This window comes from Desmodus rotundus, chromosome 10, assembly GCF_022682495.2.
Source record: "Desmodus rotundus isolate HL8 chromosome 10, HLdesRot8A.1, whole genome shotgun sequence".
Lineage (NCBI taxonomy): Eukaryota > Metazoa > Chordata > Mammalia > Chiroptera > Phyllostomidae > Desmodus > Desmodus rotundus.
Window position 1 is genome coordinate 28,762,468 of NC_071396.1, and position 24,958 is coordinate 28,787,425.

At 42.3% G+C, this 24,958-nt stretch overlaps 1 protein-coding gene across 5 annotated transcripts in view; it reads right to left on the reverse strand.

The window, feature by feature from the left end:
- The window catches only part of LRRC28 (leucine rich repeat containing 28), a 70,046-nt gene that overhangs the window by 16,912 nt on the left and 28,176 nt on the right, over positions 1-24,958 (reverse strand). For all 5 annotated transcript variants that reach the window (XM_071219453.1, XM_053912544.1, XM_071219452.1 and 2 more), the window contains 2 exons: positions 13,784-13,990; positions 2,512-2,614 (listed from right to left, as the gene is read on the reverse strand). In XM_071219453.1, the coding sequence (XP_071075554.1) occupies positions 2,512-2,614; positions 13,784-13,990 (310 nt within the window). The remainder of the gene's footprint in view (positions 1-2,511; positions 2,615-13,783; positions 13,991-24,958) is intronic.

A 24,958-nucleotide genomic window follows, 5' to 3' on the forward strand; every position in this document is an offset into this window, starting at 1 on the left:
CGAAACTGCAATATTGGTTCATTGCTGTTTTGAGGCCTGTTGGTGTGTTTTACGCCCGGTTCTCGATTTTCCTTCTGCAATGTGAAGTATGCGTTTATCAGCCTCCTTTCCATTGGGCCACAGGTTCCTGCAGCTAGGCTCCTCCTGTTCTGCCTCTGCTCTGGTCTCTTGGACTCTTAGTCCGAAAAGGGTAACACTAACCGCTTCAGAGACAGTGCAGCACATCAGAAGCTATGTGCCCCTACGCCCCAGGCCTACATCTGGGCTAGACGTAACACATGTTACCAGTGGAGAATGAAGTGTGCCTGATGAGTCTTAGGTTCTCAGCTTCCATATCATCTCCCTGCCGGGATTAGTGCCAAGCCTGTTCAATTATTTATGGCTCACGTGGATGCCTGGCTAGACTGTGAGTCCCACAAGGGCAGGTACTGAATTGATTTGCTCCTCCGTGTGTGGCCACGGTGACCTACAGAGAAGATACTCAGTAAGTAGTCACTGAACGAACCAGAGTTACTCAAGAAACACTCACTGAATGAACCGATGGGCCACATTCCTCATTCAGAATCAAGACTGGCATTTTCCAGGCCGCAAGTACCCTTTTGCTCTCAGAGGCCTGTTCTATTCCTTACCCTCTTTTTCCCAAAGCAGCCCCCACTTTGAGTTGGAATGGGGGCATCCCTTTGCACACAGTCAACAGACACAAGAGATTTTAAAAAGGGGCCCTTAATTCCATTGTCAAGCATTCAACAGTCAGCATCTACTGGAATTCTGAGTATGTGTTGCCATAAAGCATTGTATAAGTGGTTGCAAAATGGGTTACATGACCTTTCTGGAATAGAAGCACCAGAGTTGCGTCCATGAGATATAAACCAACAGACTAAAATGCCTTTGGATCACAGTTCATTTATAAGTGGGACTGCCTACACTCCAACTCCCGACGTTAGAAAACTCACTGTTCGAGACGCTCCTTTTAATAATAATTTCAGTTTCTTATTTCTACTATCAAAGGAAGATGTTAATGATAACAATAATAAAATGTAGACTATTGGCTAAAAACCTGCATGTGTTGCCCCACTATTTATTTCCTCAAAAAATAAAGCTCTCAGAAAACTCACTTTCTCTGCTACCAGATACCAAGTCAAGGATTAAAAAATATCTCTCTGCTCAGAACAAGGAGAACTTTCTGGCAGTCGATAACATCCACATCTAAACGCCAGCGTAGAAGGCTCTCTATCTCAGCCATGGTGGAGACGCATGCATTTCAGTGCAGCCTCTGAGGACTTTGTTTGGTGCGGAGAACACCGCCTGGCCCTTGGAGCTGGCTTGCATCGTTCCATGCATCTTGGCGACGGAGGGCACTTTAGTCACCACTGGGAAGAGTGAGGCTTTATTATCACAGCTGTCACATCAGCTGTAGAAAAAAAAGCAGTGGGCTAAGAAACTCCACCACACATTCTGTTATCTCTGCTTCACAGAAGGTCCTGGAATACATCGCTGAGCTTGTATTTCATCAGCCTATACAGGCACTGAACTCATCTAGGGCTCTTCCGAGATAACAACTCTGTAATTTCTCCTGAGGGAGGGCCGCTACTCCTAGGAGGGCCCTCTCTGGAGCAGTCGCTGCTCGGCGCCCATCCCCTGAGCCATGCCAGCGGGGAATGGCTGTCCTCTGTGTACAGGCTTATTGCCATCCCTCTTCTGGCCAGTGAGACTCCACACAGCGAGAGCCAGGTGGTGCAGGGCACTGGGGACAACAAGGAGAGTCAAACATGCTGCTAAGTAGCCTCAAAGGTATTCCACAGATCCTTTGGCCGCTTAAGTGAGGACAGGGAGGCCAATCCGAAGCAGGTTCCGGTGGCTGGGTTGTCCCACACTAATCCCAAACCACTCTGGGGACCGCTCTGAGGTGGTTGTGTCTCACTCTTGTAGGAGGAGCTGAAGCCGTCTTTTTAAAACGCAGACTGAGAAAGGAAGGTTATGGCTGCTCTGAACACACGAGCCTGCCATTTCCCTTTAACTGAGAGAGCTGCTTTGCGTGCTAGAGTCAGGACTTGTATTGAGGGGCTGTTTCAAATGCCAAGGCCTAAATATATCCAAGTGGTGGAGTTCTAGATACCAGGGTGTCGCTGTAGTAAAATTGTCAGTGCAGTGGCGTGTAGAGAAGGAAAAGCTTTTACATTAACGCTGATACCACCCGTTCCTACGATGGATACCGAGTTACTAATGCTATGCACAGACTCACTTTTATCTTTTGACTGAAAATGAATCAGCAGTGTACCGACAACTCCCAGCTACCTAAGTGAAAACTGAATTACAACATTCTATATTGCTTGCCCAACGTTCTTAGCTTCTAAAGGTATGTGGGTTAGCGTATCAAGGCCAAAGACGAAATTGAACGGGATTATCAAAATAGTTCATCTCTTCCTAAGTTAGATCAAGAGCAAATAAGGAAACAGAAACAAAGGCAGCCAAACAGTTGAGCTCTCAGGTAAAATGTGGAGCCCGCCTTACCCGCTGCACCCGATGACTTTATTGTACAGATAGGACGGCAAGCCTCTCAGGTGGATGTTGTTGTCCACGTACACGTATTGTAGTTCCCGAGACCGGCCTAGATCTGGGGCAGAGAGAAAAGGGCTATGATTCCTGTAATCACGCACCAGTACAATATGAACTGTAAACGTAATGCATACTAGCAGAATAATTCAAAAACCTCTATTCTGGCAGAAAAATTGTAGATTTACACTCTTGGTGTGAATTTATGTCAGCTAGAATGTTCGATCCTGCCTCAGAAAACATGGCTATAGAAAAGTTACTTAACCCACTTGGACCACGATTTCATAAATTGCAAAATGAGATGACTGGAAATAGAATGTCATTAAATGTCCTTCTCACATAAAAATTCTAGCACTTTTTATAAACACTTTTAATTTAAGAATGTAAGTTTGTTATAGGTCACTTAGTTTCATTTTTCCCCACAGGAAAAAGTGTTAGACAACCTAAGTCCACAGATCAGCCTTAACTGGCTAAGTCAACAGATCTGCCCCTGCATCAAGATTACTGGGTCTCACCTCCCCTGGGCAGAAAGGTGGGAGGAGAGTTCAGGGAGGGCTGGGTTCTCAGGAAGCCAGGCAGATGTGGGAGTGGATAACTACCCGTGGCGTCAGCGGGAGAAAGAAGCAAAGGGAACCCCAAATTCCAGTCCTCTAGTGAGGTGTGAAGGTGGGGGCAAGGCCTGCAGGCCCGAGAATGGGGGCTGGAACGCATGTGTACCAGCAATGAGGGAAGTGAGACAGAAGACCCAAAAAGAAGTCTGCAACAAGAACAGGCGTGCCAGGAAGAAGGAGCGTCCAGATGTCTTCCCGAGGGCACTGGGCAATGGGAGAGCAAAGACAGGAGGAGGACCCAGTAAGGAGACAGGCATAAAAGACTGAAAGCAATCTCTGGCCAACAAAGGCAGCGGAGATCCGGGGGTCAAGGTCATCCCTTCCTGTCTCCTGTGTGCCCCAGAATGTTTACCCAGCTTTCCTTCCCACTCCTGGCCTTCCCTGGGTGGGGTTATTTGTCTTCCCTGTCAAAGACCAGAGTCCTCAGCAGCCTTGCCAATCCTCTGCTCCCTGAAGTGAGAACGCAATCCGTGAAAAGCTTCCTAGAGTTTTGCCTGTGAGAACAGGAAACAGGCAGTAGGCTGAAGGAGATCACTGCCCCCTCGTCCTCCTTCAGTCTAGGAAAGACAAAGCCACAGATGGCTAAATTGGGAGGTCCTTAAGTGTATTTACATTGCCAAAGAAAAACCATTTACCCATTAAGGACCTTTTAGGCACGATGATAGACCTTGGGGATATAGATAGGAATACAATATAAGACAGACATGAAAAGTGAGAACTGTAATGCAATATGACCGTTGGTATTAGAGGCCTTATAAAGTCTTATGGGTTCCCAGATGGGTTCTGGACAGTTTGTTACAGAAAGTGGGAGGGGCGTTAATATGTGATTGAGGGCAGGAAGGGTTCCACACGGGAGAGGGTAGGGAAGGCTTATTAACATTGCCTCCTCTCCACAGTGAGTCCAGTCAGGTAATGATGCCTAAGACCACCCTGGAGACAGTGGGGGTGGGGCGACCTATGGGGAGAAAAGAAATTACTGGGCTACTGGCTGTAGGTGCTCTTTCCAGTGGGTGGTTTTAAAATATCTAAAAAACGGAACAGGCAGAAATGGTACGTGATTTCAGGGAGGATCGCTCACTCCCGAGGGAGACGACCTCCCTGTCCCGAGGGCCCTCCAGCAGCTTCCGGAGAGGAAACGAGGCTCCAGCCAGAAGCCGAGTGGGTGAGCCATGCTGGAAGCAGCTCCTCCAAGCTGCGTGGTCAAGCTCCCAGGTAAAGCCGTCAGGTTACTACAGCCCCAAGACTATGTAAACACCTTGTTCTTCCTCCAAGTTTTGCCTGTTTATTTTAGCATCCATCAGTGGATCTTGTTTGCAAAAATTATTATGTGGTATTTATCTAAGGGTGATTTTCCCTGCTCTAGCCCTGAAATCAGCCTCTCCTCCAAGGAGCCCTAATTCCTTGTACTGGGGGTACGGTGTTTAGAAAGCAAGATCTGAGGGCTATGTGTGCTCATTACTATGGGGGTGCCACTGCCTCTAAGATCGTTAGTGGATAGACCTACAAAACGTGTGTGTACTAACCCATGTACACAGATACAGCTACAGTACTGGAGGTGTACCTTCAGCCTAGATTCCTAGAAGTGGACTTGCTGGGTCAAAAGGTACGTACATGTGTAGATTGTTTGGTATTTCTCTCCAGAAGGGTTATATCCATTTGTGTTCCTTCTAGCAATGTATGAAAGCACCAGCTTTCCCATATTCTGACTCACTTTTCAAACATGTTGTCCTATTTAAAAATTATTGTTATTCTGATAGCTGAGAAATAATATGCCAGCAGTTTTAATTTACATTTCTCTAATTATGACTGTGAACATTTAAAAATATGTCTGAGAGCCCTGCCTGGTGTGGCTCATTAGATTGAGCACTGGCCTGAGAACAAAAGGGTCACTGGTTCGATTCCCAGTCGGGGCACATGCCTGGGTTGTGGGCCAGGTCCCAAGTGCGGGGGGGGGGGGGGGGGGGGGTGAGAGGCAACTGATTAATGTTTCTCTCGCACATTGATGTTGATGTTTTTCTCTCTCTCTTTCTCCATCCCTTCACCTCTCTCTCTCTAACAGTAAATAAATAAAATCTTTAAAAATAGTGAAAATAAAAATATGTGTAAGGGCCATTTTTATCTTTTTTGTGAATATCTTTTGCCTGTTCTTTCACTTATTAGCCATGTGCCAGAGCGTCTGTGTGTACATGTGTTAAATATCGTAACAGTACCCAGCCCCTCAGCCTTGCCAGGTTATGATGACTGAATGGGAAAGCAAGCTGTGAGATTTAAATCCATATGGTTTTAAACATAAGACTATATTAATTACCGAAATAATGTATACTGCTACACTAGTAAACATGTACAGACATATCTACTGTGATAAAAGGCTATACATTTCCAAAACACGGATGAAAAAATACAGCTAGAAATACTAGAATTCATTTGCAATGAAAAGGGCCTCAAAATGACAGTAAGAATTCCTATTCTAGGTTTCTTCACTACTTCTCTGATGGAAACACAAGTCCCTCCATCATAAATAGAAATCTTCAGACTTTACAGGCATGTAGAAAACTGGGATTTTTTTTTTTTTTAAAGAAACGACACTAATGAAATACAAATAAGCTCTCGGCTCAGATTTGCCTTTCAGAGCCCCTAGGGGGCTCAAGGGGAGATTCTTCTTGAATTTATGCTGCGGTGAGGAGTGTAGAGCACTCATTAAGGGAGAAGGAAGAAGACAGTCTTGTCAGATGACCTGGGCTCGAACCCTCATTCTTCTATTTACAAGACGCATGTCCTCAGTTTCCCCATCTGTATAAAGGGGGAAATACTGCTGTCTGTTAAATTGAGGAATTACTAACAAAGTTTATAAATCATCCAGCAGAATTCTTAGCGCACAGCCTCCTCCAATGGATGGTGGTTAGTATTTCTCATTATTATTAGTAAGTGACATATTTGGAAGTGTGCCCCACAGGAGGTCAGATAAGGGAGAATTCTCCTTGGCCTGCAGCGAAAGGTGCTAGGTCTTCGGAACTTAACTGTACAGAACAGAGCTGGAGGAAGCAGCCGCCAGAGATGGTGATTCATCCACTTGGGGCAGGGACACAAAGTGGGGCACGAGGGAGGAGGTGCCTCTCTCCACCCGTACACACAAAAGAGCTTGTGCACATTAAGTGCGGCTGCACGCAAAGATCATAACACAGAGGTAAATACAAGCTGACACTGGCTACTTCTCATGCAATCAGTCTTCTTTCCTCTCCTGGTGTTACCGGATAAAAATGAAGCGTCGATGACTTAAAATGCGATTTGGCGTAGATCTTATCTTAGGCTTTCACTATTCCCCAGAATTCTTTTTGCGCCTCTTTGTCTAGGGGACGCCATTTTTCCGTAGTATGCCGTGATGGAGTGAGCCATTTTCTACTGACGTGGAAAGAAAACGGGCACGGGCTGTGTTCAGATCTCATACGCATTAGCTGGGTACTGCGTGGACGTGAGTGTTTGGGACAGAACGGCAACTGTCCTGGGACCACCGTCTCAGGCAGAGTAAGAAAAGCAGTACTACAGCGGCATGATGCAGGGAGCTTTGAAGTCAGAACCCGGTGTGAGTCCTGGCTCCCCGCTTTGGAACTGCTGCAGGATGCGGGTGGGGGAGGGAGGCAGAAGCCAGCGCTCCAAGCCTGTCACCTCCTCTCTGAGGTGGAGATGATAACACCCAGGTCACAGGCTTGTGAGGAAGGTTCAACAACGTGCGCAACGCCAGTTTGACTGATCCCGTGCGTACTAACTGGGGCTCCGCACACCTCCATTTTTCACCTCCCTCTTCTGAATAGAGAGAGAAGATCAGAGGAGAGGGCAAAAGTATAAAGAGAGCCAGGCAACTCTTGCTCTGGCTGACACAGCACAGCCTGCTGGCGAGGCTGAGACACCTAACGCCCAGCAAGGTCACAGGCTGGACGAGCGAGGCTGTGACAGCCTCACAAGAGCATGCTCTCGTCCAGAAAGCCACCCACTGGCAAGGCCTCAAGCACAAAGGGATGGCATTTTTAATCCTATGGAGGCTGAAATGTAAGTAGTATTTTCTGCATGGAGAAGCTTGGAGAGATTTCTTCTTTTCTTAAAACGGAAAAAATCTTCATTCAATAATGAACTTTGGAAGATACCATTCATCTACTGGCTAACGAGCTGGTTGGTTTTCTTCCTTCCATTAATTTTAATGAACCAATATCTTGCAATAAACATATCACGCACTAATACTTTTTCAAATTCCCGTGCAAAAATGCTCAGTATGTGAACTTTATAAAGCGAGGAAGTGGACATCTGCATAAACGCTAAAGCAACAAAGAACTTTTTCATGTGGCTTTTTAAAGTGCTGTACTATGTCTCAAATGGTTTCCTTTTTTGTTTTTTTCCAGGCTCACAGATCAAAGTATCGTTACTTACAAATTAGCAAAAGCTAGCAGTCTTGCACAAACTCCAATTCTTTTTTTATTGAACTTCAAGGCCCTGGCATATGTGGTCCACATGGCTGAGGATGGAACAAAAAGGTCCTGTGTGTTTAGGCACTTGCTTTTTAACTATGCTGTCAGAGCCAGCACGGAAGGACAGCACGGGCCAGAACCGAACGGGGTCTGTTTGCTGCAGCCGGGCCACTAGAAACTCATTTCTTTCCCCCCCAATACAACAAAAGGATGCAGCAAGAGAAATCACAGCATCAAAGCAATCGACCAAAATAGGTTGTTTGGAACGTTCTATCACTATTAAACCAGTTTTCATAGTTTGATAAGCTGGATCTAGTTTTGGTCATAATTGCATTTTTTATTTCCTGTAAAATGTGGGTATCTTCACAGTGAATTCAGAGTACTTTACAGTGTATTAAAACTACTTTAAAACTAATTTAAATTACCTATGTGGCGCCTTTTACAAAGAGAACTTTTCAACCACTTTTTCAGAGTAAGAAATTTCTCAGTGCTGGGTTCTTCAAACACATTTTCACACACTCCATTAACTCTTTTACATAATCATATGCTTTCTGATCTAGCCAACATTTGCAAAATAAGACTTCACAGTAAATTAAAATTTAATAGGATGCTTCATACACAGTAAATCAACAACTGTTGAATTAAAATAAGTTGATTTCAATGAATTGGAATAACTGAAGCTGGCTTCGATTGGCAGGTGTCTGCACCTCTCACTGTCCCCCGGTTCACATAATGAAGGATGACAAGCCACGGGCTACAAAGACACTGTGCTGGGTGCTTGGGGTACACCCAGTTCTGACCCTTCCTCGCAGTCTGCGGAAACAACCCGAACAGTCCCTACTGGTTGCACGCTGTTGTAGTGCATATGAGTGATACAAGTGTTTCGAATGGATCTTACCGAATTCTGACAAGAGCGCTGTGAAGTCGGTACTAACGTTACCCTGTTACTGCAAATGGAATAGCCTTTCTGAGTCCGAATTCACGCAGCGATTAAATGGCAGAGCTGGAGCTCAAACACAGGGCTGCCTACTTCACTGTGATGTTCATCAGACAACCTCCCTCCACAGATCACTTCCACAGGAGTAGGGCACCCCTGCCCGACTAGGAAATGATGCCACCTAGCAGGCCGCATGGGTGCTAGGGGCGCCCAGAGGACTGGCACTGTGCCCACGCACTCAGGCAGTGCCAAAGGGACGAGTGATGAACAAAAATACTCCTCGGTTTCCTCTAATAGACCAGATGACTGGCCAGAGAGCTGTGTCTTACAGCTTTAGGGCAGTCATGTCCATGGATACCGGTAATTGCTTCAGAGAAGATTCTAGAGAGGGAGACCCCGCGCTGTCTGTCCAGCACAGACTTGGGGACTTGGGGGTTACCACAATCTCCCAGTGCCGCAGCAGCTGGTGTGGAGAGAGAAATGTCATTGTTCCGCATCCCCCCTTGAGCTGCTGCTCAGCTGCACTGGCACCTGTCTCCCCGCCAGCAAAGTCTGAAGGACTTTACTGAAAACTGCGGCTGACAGAAACTCCAGATTCCTGCTTAAAGTCAACGAACAGCATCTTCCAGTCGTCACTAGCAGCTCGCATTCTTGTCACTAGTGAAAAACCTCCAAGTTCCAGAACCGAGTCGACAAAAACCTTGCTGCCAAAGATTCTGCTCCTGGCTCCACCCCTCGTGCTGCTGATTTTTCTAAGTTTCACATCTGTACCTGTCAGAGAACGAGCCACAGTTCTCTCTTCTGTTTTTGAATTGGCATTGAAGAAAACAGAGTTAACGTTTTCTTATTATTCACTCCCTACCCCCAAATCTTACTCCGAAACTTAGAAAAAACACACGTTTGTCCATTTGAGACTCGCCTACTCCTAGTAAGCCCTTCTCCTCACACATTATCATGGCTAACGCAACATGATAGTTTGTTGTTAGGGTTAGCATTACTTATCATTTAACGTCAATGTTGGGCCCGTGCTGCAGACCCCAACATAAGTAATCCTGCTAACTCCCTAAAACGCCTTAAGGCAAAGGCAAAGGCCAGATGTGATGGAAGACAACTAAAGCACAGGTTTTCATCAGGACAGCGGAACAGCGTCAGATGGGTAAGCAGCACCAAGATGAAGAAAGGAATTTTTGTTGGGAATACTTTTAGAAAGAGTTCAAAGAGTAACACTGAACATCCATTTTCTTAAAGAAATAAACATTCCAGAGTTACAACCTCACTCCTGAAACAAGGTCTGTATGGACTGTAATTAACAGAAAAATTATCTCCCATGTTTTGCCTTGTTTCCAGTAGTTTTTGAGCCCTGTTTTCAAGTCCTCCTGTTCACTGTTTCCATTACGCTTTCGACGAGAGCTGTGGAGCAATCCCCGGGGAACATGAGACAGCACGCGACTTTGGCGGTCCCCTCGGGTCTGTCCTCGGAAAGCCGCCCTCATGCCTTCTCTGCAAACACGGGAGGAACCCCGACCCCTGGGACTTCTGGTCTGTTCTAGGACAAACTTTTCAGCACTGAAACTTATGTAAACTGCAGACTTTGCAAATTATTCCCAGTGAACAGCGACCTCAAGGCAGGAGTTCTTCGAGCTGCAGTTCAGACACACTCAGGGCCCAGTAAAGTGCAGTTGGCATTTATCTCTCAGTCTGAGATTACAGAATTACCAGCTGGTTTCCATCTAGTTTCCGTATTGGTTTGAAATTCAAACAGATCCACTGTGTGGATTGAAATATTTTCTTTAAAAAAGGTAAACAGCAATTCTTTTCCAGACTTTCTAAGAAAATACGGATAAGAAGCAATACAAAAAAACCCCAAAAAACAAAAAGCAAACCAACAAACCAAACATATAGAGCTAACAGATTTGTGTCTTATACGCCACTGCAATAAGAGAAGGGATTTTAGCGTGGATTCTAAAAATGTCTATGATCATGCTAGTTTCTAAAACTGCACTGCTATTTCGCATAAATGATGTTTTTCTACATAAGGTATCCACTTCCTACAAAGACTACAACTACTGCCCTGAGCTGGAGTGATGTCCTATTTTGTAGTAAAAGGGCCAGTTTTACATCCTTATCCAGGTCACGGTGGATAATCCACAGAAGTAAAGGAGCTGCGGTGCTGCTCACAGCACACGCAACCACCTCTTCCTGGGAAAAGAAGCACTTCACCACTAGAACGCCCAAGGAACAACTCTGGGACTGGTTCAGAAACCCGAACAATCTTCCATGAGTAGGAAGCCACTGTCTGCTAACTTTTGGATTTACTACATGGTAGTTTATATACCAGGAAATTCTATATATTTTTCTTCTTTTTTTTTGGTAGCACCCCACTGTATTCTTTTTATTGTTGTTCAATTACAGCTGTCCTATATATTTCAATGCCACTTGCCAAATGTTCTTGTTAAGATATTTGCAATTTTCTACTTGAACTCTCAGAAATTCCACCTACTAACATGGGTGCACCTTTTTTGGTTCCTTAAACTACAGAATTTGGTGCTGACATTGAGCTTAGCTGATGCAGCACCACCCGGGGGCTGGCCACAGCCAACGTGTGCGTGGGAAACCTCACAGCACTTCTATCTACTGTTCAGCATTAAGCAAGCTGTAAACATGACTGAACAATCAGGTTGACTAATTATGGAAGAGAAACCAGGAACGCTTGGTAAAAAGGCCTGAGAGGAAAAACCCCTTTCCTCGTGTGTTCTCAGGCTTTCAGAAACACAGAGGTGCATCACAGCTCCGGGAGCTACTCAGCGTCAAGAGCTACGCTGACTCAACAACAAACAGTCACATTCCAAGGCCTCTATTAAGTCTCGTAGCACTAGACTCAAGAGGTTAAGTTCCCTTCTTCTCAGTGACAGTCGCCACTGCTAATAAAGCTGGCCTGCAGAGTTACTCATCTGTGTAGCTATAACAGGGGTGCCTTCTTTCTGAGAGATACATCTTTTAAGATGAAAACAAAGATGAAAAGAGTGTTAATGACTTAGGTGGTATTACAAGTGATTTAAGTCATCCTCACATAGAGCTTCTAAGTGACTTTTTGAAGAGGCTGTAGTCTACCAATCCTTTAAGAAGCCCCCTAAGACATACTTTTCTCCTAAGTTGAACTGCTTTGGCAAGGCATGAAACTCGGTATGTAGCCCCCAGAGTAAAATCCCTACCTCCAACCACAGGCAGGGACACTACAGCACCCATTGTACAAGCTTTCCAGTTCCTACATTATGCTCGTAGAGTCATGGGTGAACGGGGCACCTTCCCGGTGAAGACCTGAGTTATGAATGTGCGTGCGCACACAGCGTCCCCAACTCTGGTAAGAGGCAGCCCTGCTGGCTACATTCCCCAGGACGGCTCGGCTCTCTGAGGAGAGGCAGTGAGCGAGTCCGTAAAGAAGTGGATGAGATGACAAGAGGGCTGCCACGTCAGGCTGCCCAGAGGAGAGAGACATGATGATGACAGGTGACGATGACAAAGTTAAAGTTGACAGAAACATCAACAATCTTCTCAGTCTTATTTCATTGGTTTGGGGTTTTTTTTTGGTTTGTTTTGCTTTGCTTTTTTGTTTTTTAACATCGCGAAGGTGGATTTGGAAAGGGAACTTAATTTGGTGTTTAGGAAGAACATAATTAAGTCTATAGCTGTCTGCCCATGAAGTTTGTGAAACTGTTCCTTGAACTCCTTTCTTATAAACCAAAGGTGGATGATGCTAAGAACTATCTGGAACAGAATCAAATGGAGCATGCGCTGTGAGACGGTGGAACCAGGCTAGAGCCTGGGTCTTTGGATTTGTACCTTGGTGTGTGTCCTATGTAACTGTTCTATAACCTGCGGTTTATGCAGTGGGTACCTTTATTTTTTATTTTATTTTTAAATGATTTTATTTATTTATTTTTTAGAGAGAGGGGAAGGGAAGGAGAAAGAAAGGGAGAGAAACATCAATGTGTGATTGCTCTTGTGCCCCCTACTGGGGACCTGGCCCACAACCCAGGCATGTGCCCTGACTGGGAATCCAACTGGTGACCCTTTGATTCGCAGACCAGAGCTCAATCCACTGAGCCACAACAGACAGGGTAGATACATTTATTTTTTAAAACCTTCCTTTTACAAACAAAATTTTTCTCACTTGAAAGGAAGCTCTGTTTTCTTTGAAATGTAGCTTCTTTCTGAAATGGTTTGTTTTATTTCGTTAATTTCATAACCATAGAATTTAATTACATTTATAGAAAAATAATCTTAAATTAGATAATTATTTGTTATTACTCAAATTGATTTTCATGTCTCCAGCTTATATTTAATTGAAAATAATACTGTGCTCTATTATGGTGAAAATATTTCCTTTCAGGGGCTAGTAAATTATTCACTTCATTGTCCTCAGAGATAAATTATTCATTATAAAAATGCACTCATGAGTAAAATCATATCATGCTCCTTGCGACAGTTGAGGGTTTGGTGGGGCTTCCTATTTTAATTTTTTTTAAGTGGCACTTTTGTTTCTTACAAATTAACAAAACATTTCAATTCTCAGTGAAAGTAAATGTATCGTTTTCCTAAAAGCCTATGTTCATTCACATATATTATGCCAGAATGGACCAGCTACAGAAAGCTACAGTGGATAATACACTATTTATTACCTAGAGTGATATTTCTACCGCAGCAGGCAGTTCAGCCAATTTGAAAGTCTTCAGAATGGTGTAGTCCGGTCATCCTGTGATGCTAATGCTTAGAACACCTGATACAAGTGTTTCTGCGTGGATGTCAGTATCCAAGTGGGTATTTGTTCCAGCAGGCTATCCTTTCACGTTGCTCTATAACCCCTGCCAATTCTACAGTTATAAATATGTAATGCGCATGTGTATATGTATATACATATATACATATATATACACATATTTTAACTCATCTCTCAGAGTAAATCATCTCATATCTCACATGCTTTGTCCCTCATCAAATTTTTAGCCCAGATTTCTTCTTCTTTTTTTTTTTAAATAAGAAATCCTGAGTTGAACTGAACTTTGTCACCTGGGTATGATGCCTTGTTCATTGCAAAGATGGATTTAGCGAGGCAATCTTCCAGATAAACAGAAGGAAGCAAATGAACTGACCCTCGTCAAGGAAGCGAAGGCATTCCATCTTATTCTTTGGCTTCTTTGCTTTGCCATACATACAGGATCACTTACCAAGTGGCAGAAATGCAAGATGGTTTCCAGCCATGGAGAGCTCGTTGAGGCTGGGCAGCTGGCAGAGGTGGCGCGGCACGCACCGCAGACGGTTTCGGTCCACGGTGAGGTACTGCAGAGAAAGGCACAGGTGAAGCCTCTCGGGTAAAGTTAGCAAACGATTGGTAGAAATGTCTAGTGTCTGCAGCTCCTTCAAATCGCCAACCTCTACAACCAAAATCAAAATTAAGATAAATCGCATCCTGATTACATTCACTGAATTTGTTAAACAAAATGAATCAATACTGTAACAGTTCAACCAAATAAAACCAGAAGCTGCAGCTATTTCCATGGATAATGATGCTGAGGCACAGGGTTTAGGTCTAGGATGCAGATAATCCACCCCGGGATGGTGTCTTTCAATGAGCCTGCGAGATTTTTTTTTTTTTTTTGAATGGAGAAAGTGTTGGCATAGAATAAGGAGAGACACAGAGGGGTGAATATGAGCCAGAAGTCTGTTACTATGGCTCCTGCTTCTTGATGAATCAAAAGTTGTTGCCAGGGTGAAAAAAACAGAGTTCCTCCAAAGTACCTGGCTTTTGCTATTTTTATGATTTTACCTAAGTGGATAGCAAGGTATTTAAACATAAATTATAGTATCCCAGTAAGTGTACTTTGTCCATATGAACTAAATAGAAACTTCCTGGACTAACAATTAGGATATCTTTGGAAACGTTTACCATGCTAAAGATTATAATAACAAAATGGTATTATTGGTAGGTCACATTTTTAGATATTGTCCAGCCATGTGAATCCTTTTTATAAACCCATTCAACATGTACATATCCTGTGAAGATGGGCTTTAATTCCACCCAGATGAAATCCTTCTGTTTCCTCTAACATTCCCTCATTATTGATGTCCATATCTGTAATCTGTCCATGGTGAGTACACTTACATCCTTGTCATTCACTAAATCACCATGCCTGGAGGTTGGGAAGTTCTTTACAAGGTGCTCTGTCCTTCACAGGCAAAAAGCCCACGAAGCACCTCTGAACAGAGGAAGTGATGTTGAGGGGAAGGCCATGTACTCTGCCCCAGGACTTAAGGCTGCATAGGAAGCTCCGGGCGGGACAAGTCTACTTCTTCTGCACCATGGAACTTCCAGCTGAAGACCACTGTGTTGCCACCTCGGCACCCGCTCCAGCCCTGACCCTGTCTGACCCTGACCCAGGAGCCGTCCCTCTCGGGCTAGCGTTTCCCATGCTCCCATCACCTAGCCCTCCGGGCACAATCCAGCTTGCTCAGGGCTTGGATGAGCATTAGCAGTGTCTTCTCTATTGGACAGAAAACCTTCTGCCTTCTTGATGCCCAATCACACAGACGAGATTTTCCTACTGCCATAGACCAGGGGTTGGCAAACTACTGCTCACAGGCAAAATCTGGCCGACAGCCCACTTTTCCACTGCTTGCACGCTTTGACTGGTTTTTACATTTTTAAGGATGTTAAAAAAACAAAAAAGGAACATGTGACCGAGACCCTGTGTGACCTGCAAAGCCTAAAAATTGTTACTTTTCTCACCATTTACTGAAAAAGTTTCCCAGTTTTTTGTTAGAAACCTGTTAACAGGAGCATTTTTAATAACCATCTTTATATAAATTAATACAAATGCAAAGTACATTAATTTCTAGTTATGTTAAAATAAAAAATATAAAAAGACAAAAATTATCTAAAAAAAATAAAAGTCTTTATAAGACTAAAAACCAAAATGTATATTAAAGCAAAATTTTTAAAATTCTATATACTGATTAGCTGGACATTGGAAATAAGCAGAATAATTATCCTTGGTATAAATTCATAGCATTTAATCAGTTTCTTAGTTGGTTTTATTTCTAATAATGTGTTACCTGCATTTTCCTCCAGTCTTTTCAATATGGTCTTATTATGTTTCTTTTAATAAAACTGTTTATGGTTAATTTCACCCTTAATAAATTTAACATTACTGACACCCACCAAACTATTTATTGATCAGTCACCTTGACAACAAGGTGGTGTTAGGGACACAGAGTAGTAATGCATTCTGTTTGGAATGTGAGTAGGACCCTCCTCTCTTCAGCTGGTCCCCCGTCACCTCCCCACCGCTCAGAGAGTGATGTCACCCTGTCCACTTTTATTTCCTCAGTGTGCCTAGGATAGTCCTCGCTTCACCAGTGTGTGCACCGTTCACTTGTATGCTCAATACACGATACCTTAAAACTCTTCAGCTACTTACAGAGCATCCTGCAGATCATTCCATTACTGCCACATAGTAATTACTTAGACAAAGCATTAAAAATAACACTGGAGTGCAATTTCGAGAGAAAACAGTTCCCCCTAAGTCATCCTTCTCGGCTGATGCACGTTGACCGACTCTGGAGTTTTAAATGGGGATGGGAAGGAAGCCACCCACTCCATGCCAGGCCGGTGACCACAGAGTCAATAACAAGGCTTGGTGTTTTTCAAGCCCTGGCTTTTTCCGGTACCACTAAAACCATCTCTCATCTGGGCTCCGAAGTGCACCAGGTTGGGGAGAGCAAGCAGAGAAATAAAGGACGATGTTTCAGTGCCAGGTTCTGTTCCACAGACAGCAAACACCTCCCTTTGTATTCATTCTCCTTCTCTAGCTTGGTCTGTGGAAGGTGCATACTCTGGTGAGCAGACGTGGGTTCGAGCCGTCTCCTCTCACTCATCAGCTGGGCAACTTTGGGTTATTTACTCAAACATTTACATTGCTGGTTTGATGTTTAAAAAATAATTGATTAAAAAAGGGATAGAATAACACACACCTGAAGGGATTGAATGAAATATCCCATGTAATTCCCAATACATGGCAGAAAACTATCTGTTTTTAATTTTCAGCTCATTCTACTACATAATATTCTAAATGTAAGTTCTAAATATAAGTATCTTTTTAATTGATGCAGTTTTATCACAGAAACAATTGTGAACACAGTAGGTAGATGTTGTTATATCTAACTAGAGAAAGGGGCTCGTAGAAAGTAGATGTCTTTCAGAAAATGAGCAACACTACTTTCCTTGCTCAAATAAAAAAATTAAAACCAATCATAAGGAGCTTGCTATAATTTCATAACTTGGAACATGTGGCAGGTTATATTTAATAACAAATAATCACAACAGAGAATAAAATTTACAATACCAGAAAGGTCATTGGAAAAATCTACTAACTATCCATGCATTTGCCTAATATAAACAATATCAAACTAGCAATTAAGAAGTGCTCTTCATTATGAAAGACAACGAAATGTTATTTGGGAGCTTTAACATAAAATGTTCTAAAATATCTGGCATCCGAGAAAACACAATATATATATACACACAAGGATATGATTTAAATATTTATGTCTGGGTGTCAAGCTTGCCAATGAATTGCCAACAGAAATTTAAAAATGTTAAAGACATACTTCACAAAAGAAAATCACATTATTTTGACATTTTACCTGGTCTTTCTGCATAATTAAGTTATGTACTGAAGTCTCATTCAGTGTTGTTCAAAATAAGTTATTTACAAGGTCTTTATTGGTTGTCTAAACAAATAGTCAATTTGACACTTGAGGTGCCTAGCAAAATGTCCCTGAGAATATGTAGAAAAGGTCAGTAATAAAAATAAAGAAGAAAAAAGATAAGAAAAACGATCTTGTAAGTGTTCTTCCTCAGTGGCAATTACAATGTAACTAACAGTTAGACAGAAATGGCCTGTATCGCTCCTTTAGATACAATCCATCTGAAATTTAAAAGCATGTATTCAAAAACTTCACATCTTTACTAGTGCTTTGTGTCAACACATGGATTGCTACTCAGAAACATCCTTTATCGCCCTCACTCTGCATGATTCGTGGAGGCCACACACGCAGATTTTTCATTTCATGTTATATTTCAGTGATTGTCTATTTCTCAGATTTCTCCGAAGCAGGCTTTTTTCCTCTTTCCCGAGGTAGCACAAAGGAGTTTTTGACCTGAATGAGATCAGCAGGTGCCCATTGTTGGCATAAAACTATTATAATCGCCGCCTCAAGAAACATCGTAGCGTTGAAGCCCAGAATAAAAATTTATTTTTTTATTTCACTCCTTTGCAGAGAATAACTATAAGCAATCCACATTTCACTATCTGAAAAATATCATTATAATGCCTTCTTTTATCTCACCTTCTATACTCAAATTAATACAGGGAGAAATTTTAAAGAGAAAGTTTTTAGTGTATATACATTTCAAATCGATCTATTCTAGTTTATTTCTTTGAAGTTCCCATAAGAAAAGTGGCAATGTTGAAAAATAGGAAGTGGTTGATAAAAGGAATGATCTCCACCGATAGAACACTGAGAAACGTATCATGCTCAACACATGAAAAACAGGGTTGTTCAAAAAGTTCTCCGTTAATTAAAAGAAGTTCACATTAAATTCAAACTGTAACTCTGATTTCTAAATATTTACCCTTTATAAGAAACTCACATTATCACTATCGACATGAGACGTTTTTACACCACAGAATTAGAAATTTGTCCACACTGGTGGTCAGTCTTAACACAAAAGCAGCAAGTCCCTGGATTTATTCCCTGTGATTGTTTAAAGTTACGGAGGAAACCATCAGCAGAATGAAAACAGGAAGTACTCAAGAGTGATTAATATCAAGGATAGGAATAAAATGGAGGCGTGGAAAGATGTTAACTTTTCATTTTTAAACTTCCCTATACTGTTTAAATATTTATTTCTGTGCTCATGCATTGCTCTTATATTAGCACAAACATATATTAATCCCACGATAATGTGGTACTTCATCCCACACTTCGGGATTCCTTAGAAGACGAGGCGCAGCAATTCGAAAATTTGGGTTTTAGATGCCCTGGCCGGTCACTTAGTCGGTTCATCCCCAATGCACCCCAATACACCAAGGGTGCAGGTTTGATCCGCCGTCAGGGGTCTCTCTGTCTCTGTCCTTCTCTCCCTCCACACCCCCCTCTAAAATCAACCAATAAATAAAAACTAAAATACATGTAATTTGGATTTTAGATGAAAACTGGGATTTCCTAATGGCATTTCCGTTCACTGAAATGCAGGGCAACAGCAAACAGAACTTTGATAAGCACGTCCATCCGGCGCTGCCATGCAAATCTAGCTCACTGCGGCCCTTACAAGTTTTGTCATTATGAACTGAAGAATGAAATCAAAGTTTACAGCATTTCTGTTACATCTAAGTGTTACAGAAACTTGTATGGTGCTTTTCTAAAGAGAACACAGAAAAACGGATTTCTTCAGATTTCTATTTATTCCTCAACCTTTGGAGAAATATTACAAAGGAGCGCCACCGCCTTGTAACAAGCAGGTCGGTAGACACTGGCGCGCAGGCCTTTGGCCGTGCTCTGGGGAGCTTTTGTTGGGCGCTGCCGTGCAGAGCTTTCCGATACCCTCCACAACAGGAAGTAACAGCGCCCGGGAACAAAGAGGACAATAAAAACTTGCCAGCCCATGAAGAATACTCATCAGTTCAATGTGAACAGATGACTTTGGCCGGTGAGTTGCTATTTCTTTCAGAAATGAGTTAGTTGGACCTAACGTTTCCAAGAATATCAACCTTTTTCAAATGAATTGTATGCTCGACTCATCTTATTATTGGAACTGGCAGTATAGCAAAAAAATAATAATAAGAAGAAATTATGTCAAAGCAACACTCAAAGAAGCAACTTCAAAAGGGCATATTTAATTTTTACTTTAATTTATGCCCTGGCTTGTGTGGCTCAGTAGATTGAGCGCTGGCCTGCAAACCAAAGGGTCACTGGTTCAAGTCCCAGTCAGGGCACATGCCTGGGCTGCGGGCCAGGCCCCCAGTAAGGGGCGTGCAAAAGACAACCACACATGGATGTTTCTCTCCCTCTCGTTCTCTCTCCCTTCCCCTCTCTCCAGAAATAAGTAAATAAAATCTTAAAAAAAAAAAAGTATGAGTGTATGACCTTTCTACAACTTTAAATTTAGGAAAACCGTCAACAGAGTCACTGCAAACTTTACAGAAGTCTTCCTGGTTGAGTCAATATGGCATTAGAACTCGATTATACCTATATGGTGTTAACATTGACAGAACGCATGAGCTCATTTCATTAACGACACACAGAAGTTGCTGATTTTATGTGTTATTACATACTTTTACATGCCATTTTTTTGACTTGCAAATTCACACTTTAAAATAAAATTTTCTGGGTGGGAAACAGGCTACGAGTCCGCAGAGTGCTCCTCATGCCTCTCTCAACCATGGCCGTTATCACGGTCGGTGTGGAACAAACTCAGAGTCACAGAATTTCAGCCGACTCCAAACCTTTCACATGGCCCCTCACATCGCCCATAAAGTAGTAGTAATCGATTTTTGCAAAACTATGTAATAGTTGGAAAAAACTAAACATTAGGTCAAAGCACATGGACACATAACCGCATGAGAATCTACAAATATCTCCAAATCAAAAGTTTAATGAACAAGCAAACACAAGGACTGCCAACGGCACTGTCTGCAGGGGGTCCTGGAACAGTGCTTCCCACCACATAGTTTACAGGACAGTAATGCCTTTCCACCGGAAGTTCCTCGTAAGCCCGTAACTAGTACGGAAGGTAATTAGGTGAGTGATTCAAAACACCAAGAAACTCTGGGCATCACAGATACAACTAACACAGGGAGAGTAGCGCCTAATTCAATAACACGAATGAATTCACTTTTCTGTGGCCTAGATGTTATTGTCTACTGGTCTGCTCTTGTCCTTAATAATGCAATTATGTGCCCTGTTTTAAATAAACAGTCCACAGTGAAATTATACTGCACTCATGTGGGAATTATTACATAAACTGCATGCTTACTTGTTTGAATCCATCTTTTGATAAAATATTATTTTTTCATCCTCTGAAGAGTTGAAAATCTATAAAAAACATTTTGTCACTTGTATTATTTTATTCCTTTGGAGTAAAGAGAATAAAAATTGATGTTATGTCGTGCCCTCAGTAAATAAACTTCAAGATCTGAGCTCATATATATATATATATATATATATATATATATATCACTGCTTTCTGAGATTTCTGTTGGTCTTTGATTTCAGTTTTAGACATAAATTGGCACGAATAGAGGAAATCCATTATCCTGAATGAGCCACACTTCAGGAAGATGGGAAGGATACCACAAAGATTCCTCAAGCTGTGCTTGAGGCAAGAATAATTAACTAACAAATGACAAATAGAGGCCCCACCTTCTTCACTGCAGAGAATGATGTTCAAGTGTCCCAGAGAGGAACTTGGAGCCCAGGTTAGGTAAAGGGTCTGAGAAGACTTTCACACACTTAAGGCAGTTTATGTCCCCTCAGAAAGAGCATCTCAAGATACTGAAAAGAACATGAAAAAGCATGTTTTTATTAACAATAACTGTGGTTCAAACCTTGCCCAATGACTTTAGATGTGAAATGCCAGAGAACCAAGGATGGGAAGACATTGACATAAAATTCACAATAAAAATAGGAAGCAAAAGGGGAAGAAGGACTCATGGACGTGGACAACAGTGTGGTGATTGCTGGGGGTGGGGGGCATAAGGGGACTCAATAGTAATGGAAAACATATAATAAAGATTAAGGTAAAAAAATTTTAAATAGTGATTCTGAAGCTCCATGAGTCCCTTTAACATTTTAAATAGCTAATGAAATGACTGGATTGAGAATATTTAAAGAGAGTTGGGGCCTAAGCTGGTGTGAAGAGCTCAGTGAGGCCTCTCCAGCACAGGCAAGCATGACACTGGACAGAGCTGGGAAGAACAAACTATTTCAGGGCTCCGGAAATCCGCCAGAGGCAGGCAAACTCAGAGATGTCTGCTCTTCCAAACTTGTTAAAGTGTCACTGAAGCATAGCGGGAGCCTGCAGCCCGTTCTTGCTTGCTCCTCCCCCATCCGACCTTCAAGTACAATCTCAACAATGTTAATTTACCAAGGCAGGGTTGCTTAGGAAAACCAGCAGTTTGGCAGACAGTGAGGGCATCCTTGCTTTGGGTACGGGGCAAAAAGCTCACATCTTTTTCAGCTAAAAGTTGCAGACTCTGTAGCAAAAGCATGAGGAAAAGACCCAACATCTGCTTTGCTAGCCTGGGATTGCAGATCCGGTTGGAAGGAGTGGTTGAACAGCCATAAATTTAATTGGGAAGTTCTGGGAATGAGGGAGCAGATGAAGTGCTAGATATGCTCTCCACAAACCCTTAGACAATTGAGTAACTATATGTATGTGCAGGGGAGACCCAGGGTCTGCACGAGTAGAAGGCAGAGCAGACGGGATAACAGACTCTCTCTGAATGCGCTCTTTAACCCAACACGTTTCCATGAGCATGAGACAGAAGCTTCAGGGGCTGGAAGTGTGTCAGCAAACCTCTTTGCAAATCGTGGCTGCCCCTAAGCTACACAGACAGGGTGGCCGCCCCTAGGAAGCCAGGTTAAAACATAAGTAGGACTAAACTCTGAGCTGGGCCATCAGATATTACACACCACAAGGGGAAAGAGCCTGCAACTTAAACCCCAGAGAGGAGCGAAAATTAGTAAAACAAATCTCAGAAAAATATGTTGAAAGCTGGAGTGTCCCCAATATGTTAACTACATTTTCCCGTTTTCAACAACAGCAGAAATACAAGACATGCAAAGAGACAGCAAAGTGTGGCCTATAAACCAGGGGAGGAAAAAATAACAACAAAACAACAATCCGCAGAAACTAACTGTGAATGGGTCCAGATGTTGAACTTGGCAAAGAGTTCAAAGCAGCTGTTATGAATGTGTTTAAAGAAGCAAAGGAAACTATGTCAAAAATTAAAGAAAAATGTGATGACGATGACTCAATCAGCGGAGAATCAAAACAGAAAAATACAAGCCATAAAAGACCCAGGGAGCAATTCTGAAGTTGAAAATATGGTAAGTGGGAAAAAAAAAAATGCACTAGATGGTCTCAGGATCAGATATGAGATGGCAGGGGAAAGAATCGGTGAACTCAAAGACAGGTCAATAGCAATGATTAAATTTGAAGAGTCAAAGAACATTAACAGAAAATGATCAGCACCTTAGAGACCCGTGGGGCAGCACCATATCTAGTGTATAATGGGAGTTCCAGAGGGAGAGGAAAGAGAGGAAAGAGAGGAAAGAGAGGAAGTGGCAGGAAAATATGTTAAAAGGTAAGGACTGACGATGGCCCACATTGGAAGCATTCTTGGATCTGTAGAAGCATTAATCTACAGATCCAAGAAGTTCACTGAATTGAAAGTAGAAAAAACACGAAGAAATCCTTACCTAGACATATCATAGGCAAATTGCTGAATGTTGAGCAATAGATCATTTTAAAACTGACTATTTTTTCCGATTAGTAAACTTCGGACCACTTTTGGTCAAGACATTTATGGTGTTTGGTATTCTTTCTAACTCATTAATATTTTTGGGTGGCACTTATGAGAAACCTTAATCCTGAAGTCAACATAATTTGATAACTTAAGTGTGTCTCAAATCCATTGTGTTGTAAATTGTGACTAATAGTGCTCTAGTGTGTTCCAGAGCATCCATCCACACAGCGAACTCCTCTAAACCCTTCCAACATCATCCCAAGTAGCAGAATTCATTGTTCGAAGGTACTCAGGTGGACAGCTGGCCCTCATTTGACAATGAAAGGCAGAGTCTTGGAGAAATACACCCAGGACTGAAGGAGAAAAGTGGAAGCTAATCCCTTAGGCCTCAAGGCTCTCCTCCAAGTTCAGAAGCAATGGACCTGAAGACCAAGGATGTGCCAGTCAAGAAGCACCAACAAGAAGGAAAAGTATCAGCAGACAGGGAAGCGCCTGGTGCTCAAGCATTCAAGAAAGCAGCCACCGCAAACCCACCTGGAGTACAGTGAGGATGCAGATCGCTAACGATACCCACTGGGCAGGGGACAGGACAGCCACCATGGCCTCCCAGACCAGCAGTTGCCGAGGCTGCCTGGTAATATCGAGCCTTTTTTTTTTTTTTTTTTTTAAATTTATCTCTGTCAGAACTTTCTTTCACTTTCCCACACAGGAGCACATTACATTTGTGTATTATCAACACTTTTATATTATGCTATTTTGAATGGCATCGCAAATGCATAAAATAACTGAATAGAGTTCATTAATTGTGATACATTCATTCATTCATTAAAAGAGAAAAGTACTTTTTAAAAACTCACACAAATCTGAAATTAAAAACACAAAAATGAAGGGTGCCTTTGGAAAAGGAAAACAATACATCATTTAGTGTGAGTGTGTGTTTCAACCAAACTGACTTTTCTTTTTTTAGGTGGTAATGGGTTAGCTGAGTCCCTTTAAATAGTTAGGGATTCGTAAAGGGCAAAACTCATGTAATATAGTCTGTGTTTTCCGCAGATCCCCCTCGGTCCATTTACTGAAGAAACCCATGCTTCCTGGCTGGGGGCCAGCATACCAACCCTGCCCAGCCGTGCATAGCTGTACTTCTGTTACTAAATTAGGAGACCAAAGCGGGTGGCGTCGGGGCCAACAGCAAAGAGAAAAGGTTCCGCATCGTTAGTCTGCATGTCTCCCTAAAAGCCAGATCATTGTGAGATATTTAATTTTTAATTAGAAATGCCAAAGTCATTTCGCCTAATAAGAAGCAATACTAAGAAATAATTAAGTGAAGACCAAGGGAAAAATACAAATATTTAATGAAAGCTGACTTCTCAGTAGCCTTCATCATGATGTTTAAAATAAATTAAATGCTATCACTCAAGGTTTAATGTCCCCGTGACTGGTACTAAAATATTGCCATCTTTTTCTAAGCAGTGGGGAAGAAATGGGCAGTTATTCATCGCAATTTTTGCTAAAATTTACTAACATACTTTATGTAGAGTGCTGTTTAGAGAAACTAAGCAGAGCATTCAAAGAGATCTGAGTGAAGAACTGCAAAAAAGCTTTCAAGAGAATGAAGTCCCTGTGTTTATGTTTGAAGTCATTTTAAGGTGACGTAAACATATAGAAGGAAAAATACATAATTTTCCACTTTCCAAATTTTACTTGCCTCTGATTAGCACATCAAAGGGGTTTAAAAAGACAGTGGTTGTTAATGAACATTTCTTAAAGTATTTTAAACATACCCCGATTCTTTATCAAAACCTAAAGCTTCGA